This window comes from Tachypleus tridentatus, chromosome 8 (assembly GCF_004210375.1).
Source record: "Tachypleus tridentatus isolate NWPU-2018 chromosome 8, ASM421037v1, whole genome shotgun sequence".
In the NCBI taxonomy this organism is placed as follows: Eukaryota; Metazoa; Arthropoda; class Merostomata; order Xiphosura; family Limulidae; genus Tachypleus; species Tachypleus tridentatus.
The window spans coordinates 639,009-660,199 of NC_134832.1; the positions used below are offsets into that span (position 1 = coordinate 639,009).

Sequence of the window (21,191 nt, forward strand, 5' to 3'; positions counted from 1 at the left end):
CATTTCTACAGAGCCCATTTCAACCTGTAGTAATTATGTGGAAAGCGGTTGCTAGTGCAGGATTGAAATAAAGCATACCTGCCTGGGCAATGCTTGCCACAGAGTGAGATTCTGAGGAAAATAAAGGAACTCTGGAAATAAGAGAAATTAGATGATGGAGAAAGTTACTCAACCCTGGTTAAAATCTAGCAAATGTGGTCAAAATGGCTACAGAAGGTAGTTGAAAACCCTCAAAAGAAGAAACTGGCAAGTCACGTAAGTAATGAGAGAGGAAAGTATTTGGAGATGTCCACATACCAGCCTGCACAATGTCTTCCAGAGGACAATTCAACTGAGCAGCTAATGACATCAAAATATGACAAATCTGGTAAGATGTAACTTGTAGAAGATTCCTCTCCTGTAACAATTATCCATTATAAGCAAGTTGTGGAGTCACCTTGTTAAAGTAATTAGAGAGAAATCATAGGAGTTCAGATGATCCTATTTAAAAAAAATAATTAATCTGGGTAAAGTAGGACAAAGATAGAATAATAGACTTCTATGTACAAATATGGCAAACACTGCCCAACAACAACCACATGCTAACAACAAAATATATAATTTAAGTGAAAAGAAATACAAAGAATGTGACACTAAAGGCTCAAAGTAATGATGTAAAACAGAAAGACAGATCTTTAACTGGTGTACACAAAATAGTTTAAAATGTTGATGTGAAAAGTAGACTTGTCTTCCATCCAAGTACCCTGAAATTCCTGACCTTGAAGATATGGCCTCCATCCCTAAAAGGAGGTGTCTATGAATAGTTGGATCTCTGGATGAGATGGTGGAATTGGTACACCAACAGTAGTATTGTTCAAATCTAACTACCACTTGCAATCTACAATGTTGCTCCTGGATAAGGAGACTGGATGATCCATTGATTATGCAGTGATCACTGAAAGGACCTGACATATGATCATCCCAAAGGAATAAGAAATTTGAGGGATTCCCACATCCCCCCAAAAAAGAAAAGCACCCTTGAAGTAGGAGAAGGAGATGTAATCAAAATGCTGACTACTCTTTCCTTAGCTTGAAAGTCTCATGGAAGTAAGTTAAGCCCAACTTAAGTATGTGTTCAAAAATACACCTGGATGGACAAGATATTGAATTGGTGATAGAATGGATTTCTCTACTCTGATAAGGAAGCCTGCCTTTGTGACTTCTGAAAGGAGAATCTGGATGTGTTGTTCTGACAAGGTTGCACCAGAAGAAGCCAGTCATCAATATAATGATGTGTGCACAGTCCCAAGAAATGCAGGTGATGAGAAAAAGCTTGAACAACTCTGCAAAAGACATAAGGTGCTGAAGCCAGGACAAATGGTAGAGCCCTGAAATGCAGCACCTGACCCCTGTGTACAAATCATAGAAATCTCTGGGAAGATTCTGCTACAGGAATGTGGAGATAAGAAATGGTATCATCAAATTTGGTCATTCAGAGTCCTAATGCAAAGTGTCATTACAGGATGAAAAAAAGATTCCATTGAAAAACGAGAAGGATCTGAAAATTTGTTGAGCCAAAAAAGATCAATGATTAGTTGCCAATTTCCTGTGTTCTTGGGTACAATGAACCAGAGGGAATAAAATCCCAGAAAAACTAGATCAACCCTTTCTACTGTCCTTTTGGCTAACAATTCTCTTATGGCCTGGGATAAAGCTCTGCTCACCACGAATCTGTTGAAGATGAAAAACAATAGGTTGTGAAGAAAATAGAAGATGTGATATGAATTGAATGGCCAACCCTGATGCTAAAATATGAAGTACCAATGGGTTCATGACAAAAGAACTTTAGGTGTCCGGAAAATAATCATGACCTCCCTACAGATAATCACTGATACCTTTGTTGCTAATCCATCCTAGCAGAAGATAAGCATGGATTCTACTGTGGAAACCAGAAGGTCAAGGAACCGAAGACAGGGGTTATGAAACAATGGACCTACATACTGAAATGACAAGGAGCTGAAGAAAAGCAAGAGGCCAATAACAATAATAAAATATGTAAAAAAATGGTATCAATCTGTGATTCTAACATCTCTGGAACTCCATCAAACAATGTGGAACAGATAAAAGGAGCTTTCCATAGCTCCCTGAGAGCAACAGATGGTAAACAAACACTTTACAATAAATCCCAACAAACAAATCAGGAAACCACTGAAAGAACTGAAACAACAATATGAATAAGATCAATGTCAGCAAAAGCCCCAACTTATCATCATGTTGTTGTGGGGAAATTGATAGGTTTCAGACAAAAGTTGGATCAAAGATAAATACCCAGAGACAGGTAGTTGCTTGGTGGTGATAAGCCAAGGCAAACTATTCAGATAACATTATGGCCAAGGTACAGCTATCCCATCACACAAATGAGTGGCAAATCTCCCAGCCTAAATAGCAATATCAGGAAAAGAAGGAAGAACTAAGTTGTCACTTGCTATCCTTTCTGCCAACAAGGAAGGAGAAGATGCAAATGCAACTGGGGGAAACCCCAAATCTCACAAATCTGATTAACCATCTGAAAAAAAAAAGGGCTGGAGGTGGCTGACTGAAATGTCCTCTGTTGAGATCCACATACTAAAGAAGAGGCTGGAAAATGCAAGTCTAAATTTTCCCCAGCTGGTCCTGGGTTATTTGCAAAGACACCCATGGTCTTCAAACATGTATTCATCTCACAATAGAAGAGCCTTGCTTGAGAGTAACCTCTCCCCTGGATGTTGACAAATGCCAAATAACAGAGATGGAAAAATATGAGGTCTGGTTGGCCTCCAAAGTAGAAATATTAACTCTGGAATTCATGCCCAGCAGAAATTTTTTTTTCTCAAATCACTTAACAAATATAAACAAAAATATAACTGTAGAAATGCAAACAATATCTAAAATTTCATTCAAAAGTTTAATAATCACAACTCCTTTATAGAAACAAGTGTTGAATGCTTTGTCGAGAAACATTATACAATTATTTGAATAAGTTGCTTACATACAGTACCTAGAAATTGGAGAATTTTCCAAACAAGATTTTGCCAATGGAATTTGAGTTGCATGTAAAACTCTGGAGCAAGAGTGATCAATGCTTAGACGAGCAAAATAATAGAAACCCTGAAGATTAGGAAAGAACTATAGTGTCAGCAGATTGCATGTATGTTTTGGAATTAAAGACCTCAATATTTAGTTAAAATAATAAAAATGTAGGGCTTCACTTGATCAACATTTGCAAACTAAAACTTGTCAATTAATTAAAGATCTTAATTTTACAGTTGAAATAATTACCCTAAATGTTGAACTGTATTAACTTGTGAATTTTACGAGTGTGTAATATACATTATTGTAGAATAACACTTTAAACAAATCTCAATTTTCTAAATAATTCAACATAATCATGCAGACTTAGTATCCTTAAAAATATACTACATTTCTACATTGCAAACATCAGTCTCCAAACACCTAAAACTATTTTCATTTACTAAAATTATTTCATAGATTCATGTAGCCTCAATACACTTAAAAGATCAGTTTACATTATTTCACTTCCTATACTGTTAATACACCAATTCTTAATCAGTATTATTTCACACAATTAGTCTTTAAAACACCTCAAGATCTGTTAAAACACTACAATATTTCAAAAAAATTGTAGTCCCAATACACTTTAAAATAACTTATTGCATTTGATAAAATCAAAGATTTAATACAGCTAACAATATCTTTACTATAATAATTCATAAAAATGAGACTTAACACACCTTAAAATGACTTAATACAATAACTCATAGAAGCACAGTTGTACACTGAATTAAACAGTAAATACAGGAATTATATAACACAAAACAGACCTTGAGACACAACCGTGCCTATAGTTTCTTTGGTACTTTCATCAACCTTTTCATATCCAAACAAACCCAAGAGTTCATTCATTGTATCTGTGATGTAACCCTGTAAACAATCATAGCTTGTTATATGCTGCCACATTATTGCTAATAGAAGTTACTATTGTAATTATCTGTCACAATAAAATTAAAGCAAATTTATCAGTCTTGTGGCAACAACTTCACACAAAACAAATTCCAATTGTGTAATACTAAATTATGGGTTTAAAAATTAATGCACACTATCTATTATTGTACTTATAGTTATTTCACAATCACAATAATGTGAACACTTCCCACTCAATATATTAATAAAACATTAAAAGAATGAATCACAGCCAAAACTTGCAATATGAAATAACAATTCTTTAAAAATTGAAAACAGAAAATTAAATGAAATATGTATATTCCAATTTCAAGTGCAATTTATCTAAAAATAATATCCGATTTACCTCTTTTTTTTTTTCCCCCTCTTGATACTACTTTATAGCTACTGTATCAAGACAATTACAAATCTACCCCCTGTTTCAGAAACCACAGGAAAGAAAAAATATTGAGTGTTGCAACACCCTTTTTTTAGGTCTGCAAAATCAACTTAACAGCCAGCAAGGTGGATTAGTTGCAAGAATTAGCAATGATTTAAAGTGCACATTTGGCATGCTAACTGCACATTCAGGAATGCGACAGGCTAGAGTAAGGGGAAGGGGCCTGTGATTGGCCTTGATTATAAGGCATATTTGAACTTTACAGACTAACTGTTAATAAAAAAAACTGCCTTATAATTGGGCCAATGCAGTAATTTTTATGAAAAGAATGCTTTCAGAAAAGACTTTGTTACATGTAAGTGGAAAAACTGGATAAAGTTCAACATACTTTCATTTCAGTCGCATTTTGCTTGGAATCACCGCCACTGCTATTTTCTGAATCTCCACTTGTTTTCTTTACCTCTGACGAATCCTCAGATTTCTTCTGATTCTCTTTATCCTCTTCTTTTTCAGAAACTTCCTCCTTTTTTAGAATAAATTAAGAGTACTGAAATAATTTTGGAACACACCAATTGGTGTGCTCTGAAAATACTAAAATATTACCCTCAAAACTTTTGTTAACATTCAAGTTACCTTAAAGAACATGCTAAATCTTGAAACTATTATTTCAGACAATAAAAAATGTTTGCCAATTATTTTATACGTTACTTGCAAAAGTGCAATCATGCAGGGAAAAAAATTAACAAGTTATGAACCCTTAGCAGACATAACAAGTCAACTGAATGTGAATATTAAGCTACTGCACTTTCAAATTCTTATCTTTATACATTATAAAGTTCAGGCCCAAGTCTGTAATTATAATTACATTTCCTGATATGAAATGAAAGAAAGTCATAATAATATTTAAAAACGGTTAGAAAGTGTTATTTTCACTTTCTATTTTAAACTGTAAGATGCATGAGAATAAAATGCAATATGCCAGAGGAAAAGACTTATTGACTGATTATTTGTAGAGTGGTGTCCCACTAAATATCAAGCTTTCAGTTTCAGCAAGTTTGAGTACTGTCTATAGCTGATCAAACTGTTCATAATCACACCAGTATAAACAAGTGGAAACAACAAAGTCAATGCTACTGACTAAACATCAAAACACATTAGCCTTTTGCCAGCTAGCTACCACTTGTTTATATCCTGCATAAACCAAGTGGTCTATAAATATTACTAAGGCACAGAAATAACTATCTCATTGAAAAAAGGTTTTTAATAAATTTAGTCAAAAGACAAATAAATAAATAACTGAATGGTTTTTTTTCATGATTATTATTACAGAAATGCAGTTATTTCTATCACATTTAAAAGTGAATGGAATAAAGCAGGATAATCAGATCGTAACCTGTGATTGGCAGTGTTTAAATTCATATATTTTATTATTATCACTTCTTAAAGATACAAAGAACAAAACAAGTATACAACCATAAATACTTCAGCAAATTTATGTTTGTATAAATCCAAATTAATTTTACATAGAACAATAAAAATCATATTCACTTGCCCATAAGTTTGAAAATGTTTTACATAAAACACAAAGTTGGAAAATAGTAGGAAAAAAATTGAAAGTGGGGGAACAATTGGGAAACATAATGAGGTTTGATACTTTGTTGTATGCTGAGGTAAAGAAAAATTAAATTCTAGTTCCTAATTTTCAAAAACCCAATTCTGAGGCCATAAGAGTAGATTTTTCATTGTTGAATTATGAAAATGAATTTGCAGGTGATGCAAGACAAATGGAAATATTTTATAAAATAAAAGGTTTTTGTTTTCATTAAAGGAGAAAACAATAACAAGGAAATTCAAACCTCACCAACTTACTAAGAGCATAAATGGTAAAATTAAAATTAACAATTACATTTTTTAGAATTATACAAAACTTATGGATTTGATTAAAAAAGAAACTGGGAAATCCAAGAAAATTTATAAGAAACTACTGGTTGATAAAGTTAAGCTAACAGCAAAGAATATTTTTAGTAGTTTCAAATTCTAAAAAAAGTGTTATAATGGGGATTGGGCCCTTAATATGTCATCTCCCACATGATCCACAGGTGAATCACGATAATCTTTCAGTAAAACAAACACGACCCACTGGAGAGTCGTGCTCTATTTTCTTTTTAAAGGGTCACTTATTGGTTGGTACACAATGGCTACATATAAACTTTTCCTAAAAAATGAATTTATAAAATGACTAGTGGGACCATGGAAAGAATCGACAAAATTGGCTTGGGAGCTAATGTGGTAAAAGGTACAACAGATAAGCTTTTAAATGTTCTGTTTGTACAAGAAAGAAAGGTTGCAATATTTCTGACCCCTATGGAAAATTGACCTGCATCTTAAATCTATTTTCATAAGAAGTTAAAAGACTGAAGGGTTAAAAATAAAACAGATAATGTACCAGGTCAAGACTGTTTTCCCAATGGTTTCAATGGAAATTAAAAAGATAATTTTGATAAGGTCAACAGACATTAAGCAGATGTCCAAGTGCTAGAAATAAAGATAACGTTAAGTGTTAAGAGTTGTCCCAAGTCTGTTAAAAGACACTTTACAAAATGTTTTAGCAAATTATGAAGCCTTAAAGTAAAAATACCACAAACATTCTAAGGGAAATTCTTGTTTTAACCCATTCGCTGCAGCTTTAAGATGTACTTTCCAGCGTTCTCATCCCTTCATGTTGTGACTAGGACAAATGTTTCCCCACTGTAGACAATGTTTACACTTTTCTCTGCTATGTCAAGATTCATCACTTTAACTATCATCACTAGATGATGAAGAGCTGACATCCTTTTGTCTTACTGTTTCTATATTCACACATTTGAAAATCACTTGACTCACTTTCACTGTCTTCTAAGCTATCTGAGTAAGTAGCATCAAGCATATTTACACAGTAATTAGAATTACAACTGATCATTCTAGCAATGCAGGCTTTCAACACACAGTCATTATGTACTCTGCTTAAGCATTTTGTTAGTTACTGAAGGGCTGAGTGGAAAATGTTGAGGGAAACATAAATCACCATTATGTGAGAAGCAAGTCAATAATTTCACTCCCACATGTCACACAACAATTTTGAATGAGAATGGGAGCACTAGGAAATACATGTCCAAGCCACAGTGCAAGGGTTAATAATCTGTACATTTTTTGACAATATTACTTGTTATCTGGTTAACTTATAATCCAAGAAAGTGGTACGATAATAACCAGATTTCTTTATGGTGAATTCTGAAAATAACAGGATGAAATGGACACAAATTTAAAATTAGGAATAAACAAAGCTCAAGTTACTACAATTTTGTGATTGGCTTGTGGATTGAGTTGCCATTAGCAGCAGTGTAGTGTGGCACCTTCAAAACGTTTGAAAGAGAAGTTAATTATTTATTGAAAAATAAAGTGCATTTGATTCTTACTTGTCTTTTCAGGTCTTTTATGACATGCTTTTACTAAAATTCACATACAGGTTTTCCCTAACTTAATTGGAGATTTTGTGGAGTGCATTTGCCTCAAAGGTTTATAGATGCTGCTTAAAATTGCAACCCCAGGCATGAATGTCAATCCAATATGGTCTCTTTTCTTCAACAACAGAAGAATTACCAAACCATATGTCTACATTGCTCAGGCTTAAGCTCTAATGAAAAAGTCACACCTTTTCCTTGAAATCCATAATTTTCTATTTCAGACATGTTCTTCCATGTTTCACTCATTTTTTGTACCTTTCAGTATTCCATTAACCATACTTGCAACTCTGATTGTGTTTCAACAGCACTTCACATACACAACCAATCTGACCACACATAATATCCAATGAACAGTGATGATGAGAAAACCCACTTGTGGAGAAAAATATATATGTAAAAACGGCTGGTTTGGGTTGAGGAAATTTTTATGTAGAGGAGCAAACAACATTTCGACCTTCTTCAGTTATCGTTAGGTTCTCAAAAAAAGAAAGAGGTAACTGACCAATAGCTGACCACATATTTGAAAGGAGTTGTGTAACTGAGTATAGGAATGTAGTAGAGGGTTTGCTCAGATGTTTGATTATATTTATTAATAGAGGTATGAAGGTGTTTCTTTGTATTGGTTTATTTTGGGTTTGAGTTGTTGTATAAGTGAGGCTTCTTTAATTTTGCATTTGTTTATGTTTGTTTCTTTATTTAATATTTGGGTGTTTTCTATGGTTATGTTGTGTTTACTTGATTTGCAGTGTTTGAAAACATGTGAAGGTGACTTTGTGTTCTTTGAATCTGGTTTCCATTTTTCTACTTGTTTCTCCAATATAGAAGTTGTGGCAGTTATCAAATTGTATTTTATAAAAAATGTTAGTGTGGTGTTTGTCACTGTAGTTTTTACATAGTATAGACCTTAGTTTTGTGCCTGGTTTTTTAATAAATTTGGTATTAACTGGAATGTCATATTTTGTTACTAGTTTTTGCCAAATGTTGGTTATTTGTCTGCTGATGTTGGAAATATATGGCATGCAGCAGTATATAGTTCAGTGGTTTTTTGATTCATAGGATATATTTACTTTTGTTAGTTGATTTTGCTTTTTGTCTAGCTGTATACTTACAATGTTTTCTATGGTTTGTGGAGGAAACTTATTGATGTTGATGAAGTATTGTTTTATTTGGTCTAATCCGTCATTAATTTTATCTGGTGAGCATAGTTTTACAGCTGTGTTTATTTGGTTTCTTAGTATGTTGAGTTTTTGTTTTGTTTCATGTGCTGAGTCCCAAGGAATGTAAAGTCCAGTATGGGTGGTTTTTCGGTGGATTTCTGTTTTGAATTGTGTGTCAGTTCTTGTAATTTTGAGGTTAAGAAATGATATTTGATTGCTTTCTTCCTGTTCACATGTGAAGTTAATGTTGGGATGTATAGAGTTAATGTGATTGAATGTGTTCTGTAGATTTGAATCCCTCAACCGTGTCATCTACATATCTGCACCAGTATAGTGGTGGATGTAATGCTGTGTTAATTGCTTGTGTTTCAACTTGTGTCATAAAAATATTGGCTAGAAGTAGAAAACACCCAAATACTAAGTAAAAAAACAAACATAAACAAATGCAAAATTAAAGAAGCCTTACTTATACAACTTAAGCCCAAAATAAACTAATACAAAGGAACACCTTTATACCTATATTAATAAATATAGTCAAACATCTAAGCATGCCCTCTACATTCCTACATTCAGTTACACAACTCCCTTCAAACATGTGGTCAGCTATCAGTCAGTTACCTCTTTCTTTCTTTCTTTGTGAACCTGACGATGACCGAAGGTCGAAACGTTGTTCGTTCCTCTACATAAAAATTTTCTCAACCCAAACCAGCCATTTTTACACATATATTATATCCAATTTCTCTCTTTGTAGAAATATGTAGTAGAATGTGTATAAAAATATTCAGACAAATAAAAAACACTTTCCCAACTCCACTTTTTCAGATTAATCACATACATCCTTATGAAGATCAATGTGTCTGAGGAGCACATTATGCATATAATGCTTTATGAGTTTAAAAAAGGCAGTAGTGCAACTGAAACTACATGAAATATTCAAGGCACTTATGTGTGGAGTCTCAATAAAAGATTATGTCAAAGGTGGTTTCAGCTATTCAGATCAGGTAACTACTGCTTAAGTGATGTGCCATGTTCAGGTCATCCTGCTGAATTTAATGATTACTTGCTACTGGTTGCACTTCATGAAGACTGTGCTGTAACAGTTGAATAACTAGAACAGAAGCTTAATTCAGCCCATTCAACAGTTCACCGTCATCTGCAACAGCTTGGAAAAGTGTCAAAACTTTGAAAATGGGTCCCCATGATTTGGCAGAAGCCAGCCTTAGAGCAACTCTCATGAACATAACTCATCTTGTTTGGACAGGTTAGTGACTGGAGATGAAAAATTAATATTTTATAAAAATGTTAAGCACCACCCAAAATGGCTCAGTACAGGTAAACTGGCTAAAGCACAGCCCAAAATGGACCTTTACCCTTGGGAAGTCTTGTTAAGCATTTGAAGGAATATTGTTGGTGTGATCTACTGAGTTGCTGCCATTCTATGTAATGATTACATAAAACTTCTATAGTTAACAGTTACACCATTTGATTGTTGCACTGAAAGAAAAAGAGGCTTGCTTTGATCAATCATAAAGATGTTGTGTTACACCATTATAATACACGGCCCCGTTAAACAAGGTTCACATCTGCAAAGATCGAAGAGCTAGACTGGAAAAACACTTTCACTTCCTCCTTATTCTCCATACCTTCCCCCAACTGATTATCGTCTATTCCGAAGTTTGCAGAACTATATTGATGAAAAAGAGGTTGGAACGCATGAAGATGTCAAAAACTACCTTCTTTATATTCTTTTTCTCCAAACCTCAAGAATTTTATAAAAGTGGCATCCAGAAGCTTTCAAATCATTGGCAGGAAGTAATTAATAATAATGAAACATACATTATTGATTAAATAACATTAGATACATTTGAAGTATTTTTTCTTTTTCTGAAACTAAAATCGGACATTACTTAAGGGATGACCTGATATAAAACTGCAGAATTGTTAAAGAACATAAACGAAATGAAAAGATAAGAGAAGGATGTGGATGATAAGAAAGTTATAGTTATCGGTTGGTGCTTCCTTGACATGGCATGTCGACAAGATAGTCTGTGGAGGTAAACAGGGAGAAAAAATTTGGAGTATTTTACCTAGGATAATACAACTGACAATGCAGGAGATCAAATGAAAGGAGCTAACACACACAGTTTTTGTGGTGCATGTAGGAACCAATATTATACAGAAAGGTAGGTCAGAGGAGTTATTAATAAGCCAAAGGATTGATAAAAGCATTTAGTGAAAGACCATAACTTAATTTTGTCAGGGATACTACCCAGAATTAACTGTGATGATGAGATGAAGTTTAGTAAGTCGCTATGGCTAAATGCTAGACTTAGATTAGTATGTAAGGATTATTAGATTGGCTGGACTTTAAGATCAGTTCAGTAGATAAAGAGAACTTTTTGGAATGGATGATTTACATTTAGAAAGAGGCTGGCTTGTTTACTTGGGATATTGATCAGCTGTAAAAGAACTTTTAAACTATGAACAGACAGTGGTAAGGGCCAGGATGAACTACATGCAAAAAGAATTAGAGGCAGACAAAGTTTGGCATGAGAAATTAGTATAAAAGTAGTTATAAGGATAGGCCTATTTGTTACTATTGTAATGCTGGAAGTATAAGAAATAAAACAGATGACTTTAGAGCATTATTAAAAATGCAGCATTTTGATAAAGTGGGAATAACAAAAACATTGTTGAAGGTGATTTGAATGACAGAAATTTTTTGTAATACAAAATTACATGCTATTTAAGAAGGACAGAGTATTAAAAAGGATGGGAGGAGTGGCTTTATAAGTAAAATGCAAGTTACATCCTGTTGAAGGAGAAGATATTAAAGATAGCAAGGAGACTGAACCTACTGGGATTTCTATTAGTGGATATAAAGGGAAAGACTTTTAGTGGGGATTTGTTACAGAACCAAATTATATTGATGAAATTAGTGAGAAACTTTACAACGATGTTAAGATCTCAGCTGTTATTGAAGTCATAATTATGGTAGATTTTTATTTCAAGCACACCGACTGGGAAATGTTAAGAGTCGAACAATGAGAGAGAAAGAGTTTTAGAAACTGTTCAATATGGCTTTCTTCACCAAGTAGTCAAGGAACCTACTAGAAACAATCATATTTTAGCTTTGTTGTCAACTTCAAATACAGAAATGAGGGTGTAAATTGGGAACATATGGGTGCAAGTTGTCATTGCTCCATTAGGTTTGATTTTTTACTGTATATAATGTGTGTGTGTTTTTCTTATAGCAAAGCTGCATATGGCTATCTGCTGTGTCCACCAGGGTGAATCAAATCCCTGATTTTAGCATTGTAAACCCAAAGACTTACTGCTGTCCCAACAGGGAACTACTGTATATAGCAATCAGGAATAATGATATTTTGGTTAACAAATAATAAAAAAAAAATCTGGAAGGAATGTGACAAGAAGTATCTGTTGTGAATTGGGCAACTGAGTTATTTAAATACCCTGATCAGATGTGGAAAATTTTTAAATATTCAAGGTCAGCATATTCTTATAGAAAGGAAAAGCTAGCAGCAAGTAAGAAACCAGGTTGGCACACAAATTTTAACAGATAAAATTAAAAAAAAGCATCATGAATTTAAATAATCTAAATTGACTGATAACATACGAGAATCAGAAGATTACAGAATATCAAGAAAGTTGATAAAACAGGAAATTAGGTCATCAAAAAGGATATACGAGAAAAGGTTGGCTTAATATGTAAATATTACCAGTAAAGATTTTTTAAAGTACAGAAAGGGTAAACAAAATGTTAAGATTGGGGTAGGTCCATTAAGGAATGATAAAGAGAGGCTTGTATCTGATAACTATGAAATGACTGGGTTATTAAATTTTGCTTTTTGTTCAATTTTTACTAATGAACACTTAAGCAATATTCTTCATCTTGAGTAACGGATAGATGAAAAACAAGTTGAACAAGACAACTACATAAATCCCAACCTCGTTAAAATAAAATTGGAAAGTTTAAAGAATAATAAGTCTCCTGGACCAGACAATATTTTCCTGAGGGTTTTAAAGGTCATGGATTGGATATGCAAGCCACTTATTAGTATTTTTGTCAGTCCTTGAATAGTGGGAAAGTACCAAAGGATTGGAAGTTAGCTAATGTAGCAAAGTTTAAAATTATATTGTACAGTCAGATGGTTTCACTAATGGAAAATTTTGTTTGCAAATATTTTGAAATTCTATATACTACTTATATAGATGAGTTACACGTGCACATTTGATGTAACTGAATTTTCAGGAAACATTTGACAAGCTACCATATGAAAGGCTTGTACAAAAAAATTGTCTCTATAGGTGTGGGGAATAAGTTATCTAATAGAAAAGTAGCTGGACAGAAAAAAGTAGAGAGTTATCACAAAAGGAATTCAGTCAAACTGGATTAATTTTACAAGTGGAATACCTCAGAGCTCACTCTCGAAGAAACAGTCAATAAATTACCTAAATCTGTAGAAAATATTAATGGTCTGGGTATTGCTACCTGGGAAGAGAATGTTGCTGAGTTAGTGATTTAGATCATTTATTGAATTGAGCAAATAAAGGATAAATGGGTTTTATTAAAATAAATACAAAATAATGCATGTGGGTTATCATAATTTCAATTATAAGCATAATTTGAATGGGAATAACCGTAACAGTGTCACAAAAGAAAGGAATCTTTGTATAAAAGTCGATTAGTCTCTTGTGCCATCCAAGCAGTAAGCTGTTACTAGTGGTAGAGCAAATGTGATTCCAGAGTTTATCTACAGGAATGCTGAATACAAGTCTAAGGAGTTTTACTTTTCAAAGGGGGTAGTAGTTGGCCTTTGGAATGTATTGTCTTCAGATTTTGTATAGGAAGTAAATTTTAAAAAGTTTTAGAGAAAGTTCGATAACTATATGAATGATAAAGTTTAGCTTTAAGTTTGTTTTTTTAGTGTGAAACAGTCAAAATGGACTAACAGGTCCAACACTGTCACAAAACGTTGTTATAATATACACTCTCACCCAGATATCAGACACTACTTTTTCAATATATCACAACAAAAAAACATGAAGCATAAGTGAATGAGTTAAAAACAAATTCTTCCTGCTTCAAAACTGTTGAAATCATATCAGATTAATACAATAAAATAAATCAACATTAAAAAAAAATTACAAGAAATTTCAAAATATATATCTATAAAAGTATTTCACACTATCATAGATATAAATAGAATAAAACTCAACATATGCACCTACATTAGTATTTCACACCATAACAATTACAAAAAATTCAAAATATTCATCTATAAAAGTATTTCATACTATTGCAAATCTAAATAGAAAACTACTTACAAAAATAATTATACAAATGAATTATTTTTATAGCACTCAATACTGCCAATTTTTTCTGATTTAATTTGAATGACAATACATATATACTCTTCAAAACAAAAAATGCAAAAAAAATATTTGTTATTTTAAAGAGAAATATATGTAATAACGTTACAAGCTCAGAGTATGTGATGTTACACGTGTTAAGGCACTGATTGTCAGACCAAAATGACAATAAAAGTTGTGCACTTTGAAAACGGAGGAAAACATCTGATTTTTCGCCAAAATGCATGCGTGTCCAATAAATTTATTTGAGAGATCTGCATGTTCTGCAAAATCCCTATAAAAGTGACGGGTTCTCGGTTTCCATAGCTCAGTGTTAAGCCACCGACACGCAATACAGTTACGCCAAGACTGACTGAAGCACAACGCAACAACGCCATTGGTCGCTTGGAAGCAGGCAAATCTCGATCAGATGTTGCAAGAGCTGTGAATGTCCACCCAAGCACCATCACAAAGCTATGAAATCGTCACCAACAACATAGATCAACTCGTGACAGTACACGATCTGGCAGACCTCGTGTGACCACGCCCGCAAAAGATCGCAACATCCGATTATGTCACCTTCGGGATAGGACCACCACTGCAAGGTCTACTGCCTCAACCATACCAGGGCTGCGTAGGATTTCCGATCAGACCGTACGCAACCGTCAACGAGATTCTTAGGCCCCATGTGCAACCCATCATGGTGAACGTCAATAACGTTTTTCAACATGACAACGCCCGTCCTCACACAGCACGACTCACCACTGTCTGCTTGAGACGACACAACATCAACGTTCTTCCCTGGCCTTCCAGATCACCAGATTTAAACCCCATCGAACATCTTTGGGACGAGTTGGACCGACGTCTGCAACGGCAACAACCTCAACCCCAGACTCCACCTCAGCTTGCAGCAGCTTTGCAGGCTGAGTGGACAGCCATTCCACAGGATGTGATTCGTCATCACATCGCTTCCATGGGCAGGAGATGCCAAGCAGTTATTGATGCTCACGGGGGGCATACTCGTTATTGACGTTGAGTGACGTTAAACTTCACCTAGTGAGCGTGGACTTCCCCTTTGCAGACTTTGGATGTTCAGCAGTGAATGTGCAAAGTTTCACACATGTCATACAGAACTACCCGGAATAAACTTGTTAACAATTTGTCTCATATTTTGCCTTTCTTTTTTTGAAGAGTATATATGGATTCAATTGACAAAAATTAACCACAATTTATGTAGAAACTTTAAACAAAGATTTTACTTAAAATGTATGATGGTGTTCTTAAACTGCTAGGGAAGGGATGAGCAATTAAAAAAAAAATCTTTTTTATGCACAAAATACTAGAACATCCATTTTTGTCATTACTATAAATCTACCAGAAACCCATAGCCTATTTTCAGTGGAATGAGGGCATGACAGATCTTTAGCACAGAACATCAATCTGCTCTCCCCAAGAGGTGAGAGTACACAGAAGATGTTCAGTGCCCTTGTACACTTGACACACAGCTACTTTATGTGTAGAATGAAAGTCAAATTATGGTAAAACATAAACCCCAAGAACTTTTACCTCAAGGACCAAAGCACTACTTCACCAAGACAGAGCTTGGGATTGGTGTTAATACCCCATTGGTGGAAAAGTACATACAAATTGTTTTATAGAAAGAAAATGTAAAACCATTTGCTGTGGTCCACTGCAGGAAACAACTGAGGGCAGTCTGTAACTGCTGCTCAATAAACCTCATGCTCAAAACAGACACAAGATGTGGAAGTTGTTGACACCGAGTTCATTTGCAATTGTAGGGAGGAGTTGTCCAGTAATAGCATTAATATTTATAATAAAAAGTGTGACAATCAAGACACAGCCCTAAGGAACTCTTAAGTTCCTCTGGGAAAGAGCAGGAAAGGGTTGAAACCACATGAATTTTGAATCGCCAGTCCATTAAAATATTGTTGATAAAAAATGTGCAAATGGTCACGCAACCCATACGAGCGAAGGTCTTGCAAAATGCCATACCTCCATGTGGTATCATTAGCTTTCTCAAGGCAAAAGAAAAAAACTAACTGAAACAAGATGCTGTCATTTGAAAAAGGTTTCCCTGACTGATGTTTCAAACCAAATCAGGTGGTTTACAATAGGGTGCTGTTTGTCAAAACTCACACTGGGTGGATGAGAGGAGAGTTTCATTCAAGGAACCAAACAAAATAAGCATCAACCATCCTCTCCAAGATCTTACAGAAACAGCTTATCAAAGCAATTGGGCAGTAGTTTGAAAAATTTTTTAAATCTTTCCCAGGTTTGAGAAAAGGGCAGACAGCAGTACAGCTCCAAGCACCAGGAAAAGCATAATCCTGCCAGATCCGATCAAAACCATCAAACAAGTAGCAAGAAAAGCAGGAGAGAAATGATGCAGCATCTCATAGTGAATATCATCAGGTCTGACTGATGTACTGTCAGACCAATGAAGAGCAAGCTTGAGTTCCACCAGCGTAAAAGGACAATTATAGTCAGAGACTAAAATCAACCCAAAAGGAAAGCATTGATCTCTCTGTCCAATTCTTGATGCCTAAGGTGACAGATGAAGCAGAAGTGTTAGATGCATGAGAAAAGCTTTTGCCAAGAATAACAGCAACTTCCTAGCCATTGAAGAGAAAGATCAAAAGGGGGGATGGAAGTAGACTGCTCACCAGCATTCTAAATCTCATATCATATGACTTTGTAACTGGTCTTAGAAGAGATGCTAGTTGTGTACTTAATTGACGATTCCTTCTGACTTTCACATCTTACCTGCTGAGCACATGCAAGGCCCCACTCAAAAGTGATGAAGTTTAAAAGAGTGGGATACCTATGAAAGATATATTAGGACCATTTTTGAGTCTTCTATGCCATGTGGTAGGCAGGATTCTACCGTGGACAAAGATGCTGTGAAAAAACATGTCGAGATTTTAGGAATACACTGAGCAGCTGCCTATACAACAGAGTCAGTCACTATTGCCACCCAATCGTCTATCAATGGCTTACAGACGATGGCAGGATCAAGTTCCAAGAGAGTAATGAAAGAGATCTAATTGGCCTGGTCCAGCTTCCATTGTGACAACATTGGTCTGGTGGCAACAACCATGGCCAGTCTCTATCAAAATGATAGGAAAATGATCACTGCCCCATGGGTCTCTGTCAACACTCCAATAAAAGCAAGAGGAAAGTGTAGGGGAGCAGATAGAGATCAACAGCAGAAAAAAACTGCCTAGGTACACAAAAATAAGTACAAGAACCGGTATTGAAGAGAAAAAGGTTATGATCCATGAGCATACATTCTATGAAACAAGATGAATATCAGCATCACCCCAGAGGAGACTATGTCCATTAAAATCCCCTAAAATTAAAAAAGGAAACAGCAACTGTTCAATGAAGGCATCAAGGTCTCTTCACAAGATAGGTAAAGAAAACTAATAGTGATATTATGACCCAAGAAAACATGGATGGCTGCAGCCTCAAAGGGAGTATCAAGTGACAAAGACATGGCAGACACATAGTGATCGAAAAGCAGCATCACTCCTGCATGCACTCATCCATCACACAACCTGTCATTTCTGTACAAAGAAAACAGCCAAAAGATGACCGCATAAGCAGGTTTCAGAAACATTTCCTCTTAGGAGACAAACACACAATGAAAAGAATCAATCAAATCCTTAATGTCATCTGTATTTAAAACAGTTCCCCTGTATCAAAGTGGTTATTTTTATTCATGTGGATGAGAAATGGGAGAACACTTTTGTTTTCAACCATGATTTTTTTTCTTTGGAAGGAAGTTTATCGGCCTCCATGGATCCTGCCCTGAGTCAAGTAGGCAGGTCTCTGTCTGTGGCCGAAGATTCCAGTGATTGTATCTTGGGGCCAGAAAAGAAGATGGACCCCAGGAACTGCCCAAATCTGAAGCTACTGGAAGGAGTGGTGGGGACAGAGATTGGAGTAAATTAAAACTCGTAAACTCTTTTAACCATGAAGAGCAAAAGACTGTTCAGATGCATTGCAAACAACTCTGTTGGAGGCATTTCCCATTGTAGCAGTGGAATGGAGTACATCAGCCTATGTCCAAGATGGAGTGGGAACACTAACTTCAAAGCCTCTAGGTAGGAGATGTTGTTCACAGTCTTCAAATGCTACATCTCTTTCTCCTCCACCCACTTAGTGCAAGAATTAGAGTAAGATGGGGTGTGAACCACTATAGTTAACACAGTGTACTGTTACTGTGGTAACATAAACATCAAAATTAGAATATTTGTAGGCAGTATAATCCAGTCTCTGTTAGTGAAGATTCAGCACACCACAGAAACCCCTTAGCTGGATAAAACAGTGAGCATCTCCAACTCAGAATGTTCTTCAAGTCTCTCTCACCAATAATGCCTCTTGACAAATTCAGGGTACCATGCACATTGGGAAGTATCCATGATTGGGGTATCCCCAATGCTCTTTGAATCCAGGAAGAATTTAATGTGTTGTGGTGAGGATGTTTCCACCAAAATATTTTAACAGTGTAACTTTCTTATTGACTTGGAGAAGCCAGAAAGCTCCTCTTATCCCTTTTGAATAAGGATAAGGAATGCATAATTAGAAACTGAAATACAGAATCTGACTGCAATAGTGACTGTACAACAGAGTCATCCATGCATGGTCATTTTCTGGTAATGCGTTTTTTTCTTCAATTTTTTTCATTTTTATTTATCTTTTCTTAAATGGGGGTATCCATAATAAAGGCAATAAATTTCAGCACCCACTGACCCTATACACCATGGAGCTGTATGAGGGGATGCACTACAGTGTCAAAGACACTGCAGCAACACCAGGATTTTATGAGCACTATACCCATACACCAGCATCAGACACAATGTCCACAAAAACCACTGAAGACATCCAACACTGGTACTTGGTTTACCCTAGCCCAAGTGGACAAGACCAAAGTGGTGTGTTAGGGTTGGACACCTCAACCACCTGGATCCTCTCCTCCCCCTCATGGGGTCACCACACAGGTGGATGTTCAGATCCCACAGAAGGTAAAATGAAGGTACAGGACCTTTTCTGGTAGGTCCTCTCACTATGTACAGGAATCCACCTCAAGGAATGACCGTGTTACTTTCAAAATTCAATTAAACACCTTAACGACTGTGTAAATGAATAAAATTAATATTATAAGCTATGCTATGATTTAAAGATTTATGTTATTCAAGTTTAAAGTCCTTTATTTGAAAATAAACCTTTAAAAAAAACACTTAAAAACTTAAAATGTATTTTTATGTGACCAATAAGCTATTCAAATTTTATACTTTGGTTCTCTGCATCTTCAGTAATACAATGGTAGTTGAGTAGAGGTACATCTTGACAATTTGTTACATAACCTTTTAACTTGCACTTTTCAAAGTTAAAGTAATAAATGTCTTCAACCCCTGATGGTTGCCATCCCCATCTTCGGATTTGTTTCAGCTTTATATCCCACATGTAGATGCTACGTATGTACATGTGCATATTCATTAAAAAAGATCATTTTTATCCAACAGTCTAACAATGGTTGCATTTCCTTAATTAACATTTTAGAATAGCAAACATAATTTTAGACAACCTGGTATTTCAAGTGCAACACTATAGTTTTGGTCGTATAACAATGATGACAGAGTAATATTAAAAGTTTTATTAAAAAATAAGTAAAAACAAAGTATTTATTGATGAACAATGTAAAACTGTAAAACTTTACTTCCCAGTTATCAATAATACAAATGGGCCACTCCTGGTTAAGGCATCAGAATTTGAGTATGGTACATTCCAGGTGGCCTGGTGATCTCTAGTCTTGGGTGAAAGAACTCGTATGCAGGAGACAATTGTCATTTGAAAAATTATCATTAGTTCTAACAATGTTTATTACTTGAAATGAAACATTTCTTCTATATAAATTATGTAGACTATTCAACAACATGCTTCATTAAAAGACTTATTACATTTTAGCTAACATACACAACTTTGATAAAGTTGCTAGTAAATCAAAATCTTTATTTTTAAGAGTAAAAACTTACTTCTAATGATGGTTCTGTCTGGATCTGTTGAACTAGTCTGTCTGCAATAGCATTAATACCCACACCTTTTTCCTGAAACATATAATGAAACAGTTAATTCTTTCCAACATGGGCTCAATCAATCTGACCAACCTTTTAACCACAATGTAACCATCAGCTTTCATACTATAAAACTTTTAATATATTTTCTGATTAACATAATATTTAGGAAATATTTGTTAAAAAAAAAATCAAATATATTAATTATGTCAACTAAACATCTGTCTGTGAATATAGGGAGTCAAGACTGTTATCTGCTCTAATGGCAGTATTACTTTTTACAATTTTAAAACAATGTTCACCTGAAAATTTAAGATTCACTTATGTAACTTCTAGAATCTCCCAAATAAAAGTTTAAGCAAATCTTTATTATTTTATTTGCTATTTTCTCTACCTTAACTCTTAACAGATTTGATTAATTTGACTAACTTTGTTATTGCCATAAAAAATAATAAACAAATCTCAGTTATCCTATTTTTCTTAATAAAAGGATTGCAGTTTGAAACAGGAAACTACAATTATTTATGATCAACTTTATTATTTTACTGCTCTTTGAGCTATGTCTAACTAATAATTCCTCCACATAAGTTGTAAATCACTTGGTGAAAGCACAAGTCACACTACCATACTGAATGACATAATGCATGGAGCTGCCCATAAAAATACCCATAAAGAAATTTTA

General features: G+C 34.7%; 1 protein-coding gene across 5 annotated transcripts in view; it reads right to left on the minus strand.

Moving 5' to 3' along the window:
- woc (zinc finger protein without children) overlaps positions 1-21,191 on the minus strand; it is a 77,162-nt gene that overhangs the window by 45,888 nt on the left and 10,083 nt on the right. For all 5 annotated transcript variants that reach the window (XM_076517281.1, XM_076517279.1, XM_076517283.1 and 2 more), the window contains exons 3-5: positions 20,471-20,542; positions 4,767-4,901; positions 3,861-3,960 (exon numbers count right to left, since the gene is read on the minus strand). In XM_076517281.1, coding sequence (XP_076373396.1) covers positions 3,861-3,960; positions 4,767-4,901; positions 20,471-20,542 — 307 coding nt within the window. The remainder of the gene's footprint in view (positions 1-3,860; positions 3,961-4,766; positions 4,902-20,470; positions 20,543-21,191) is intronic.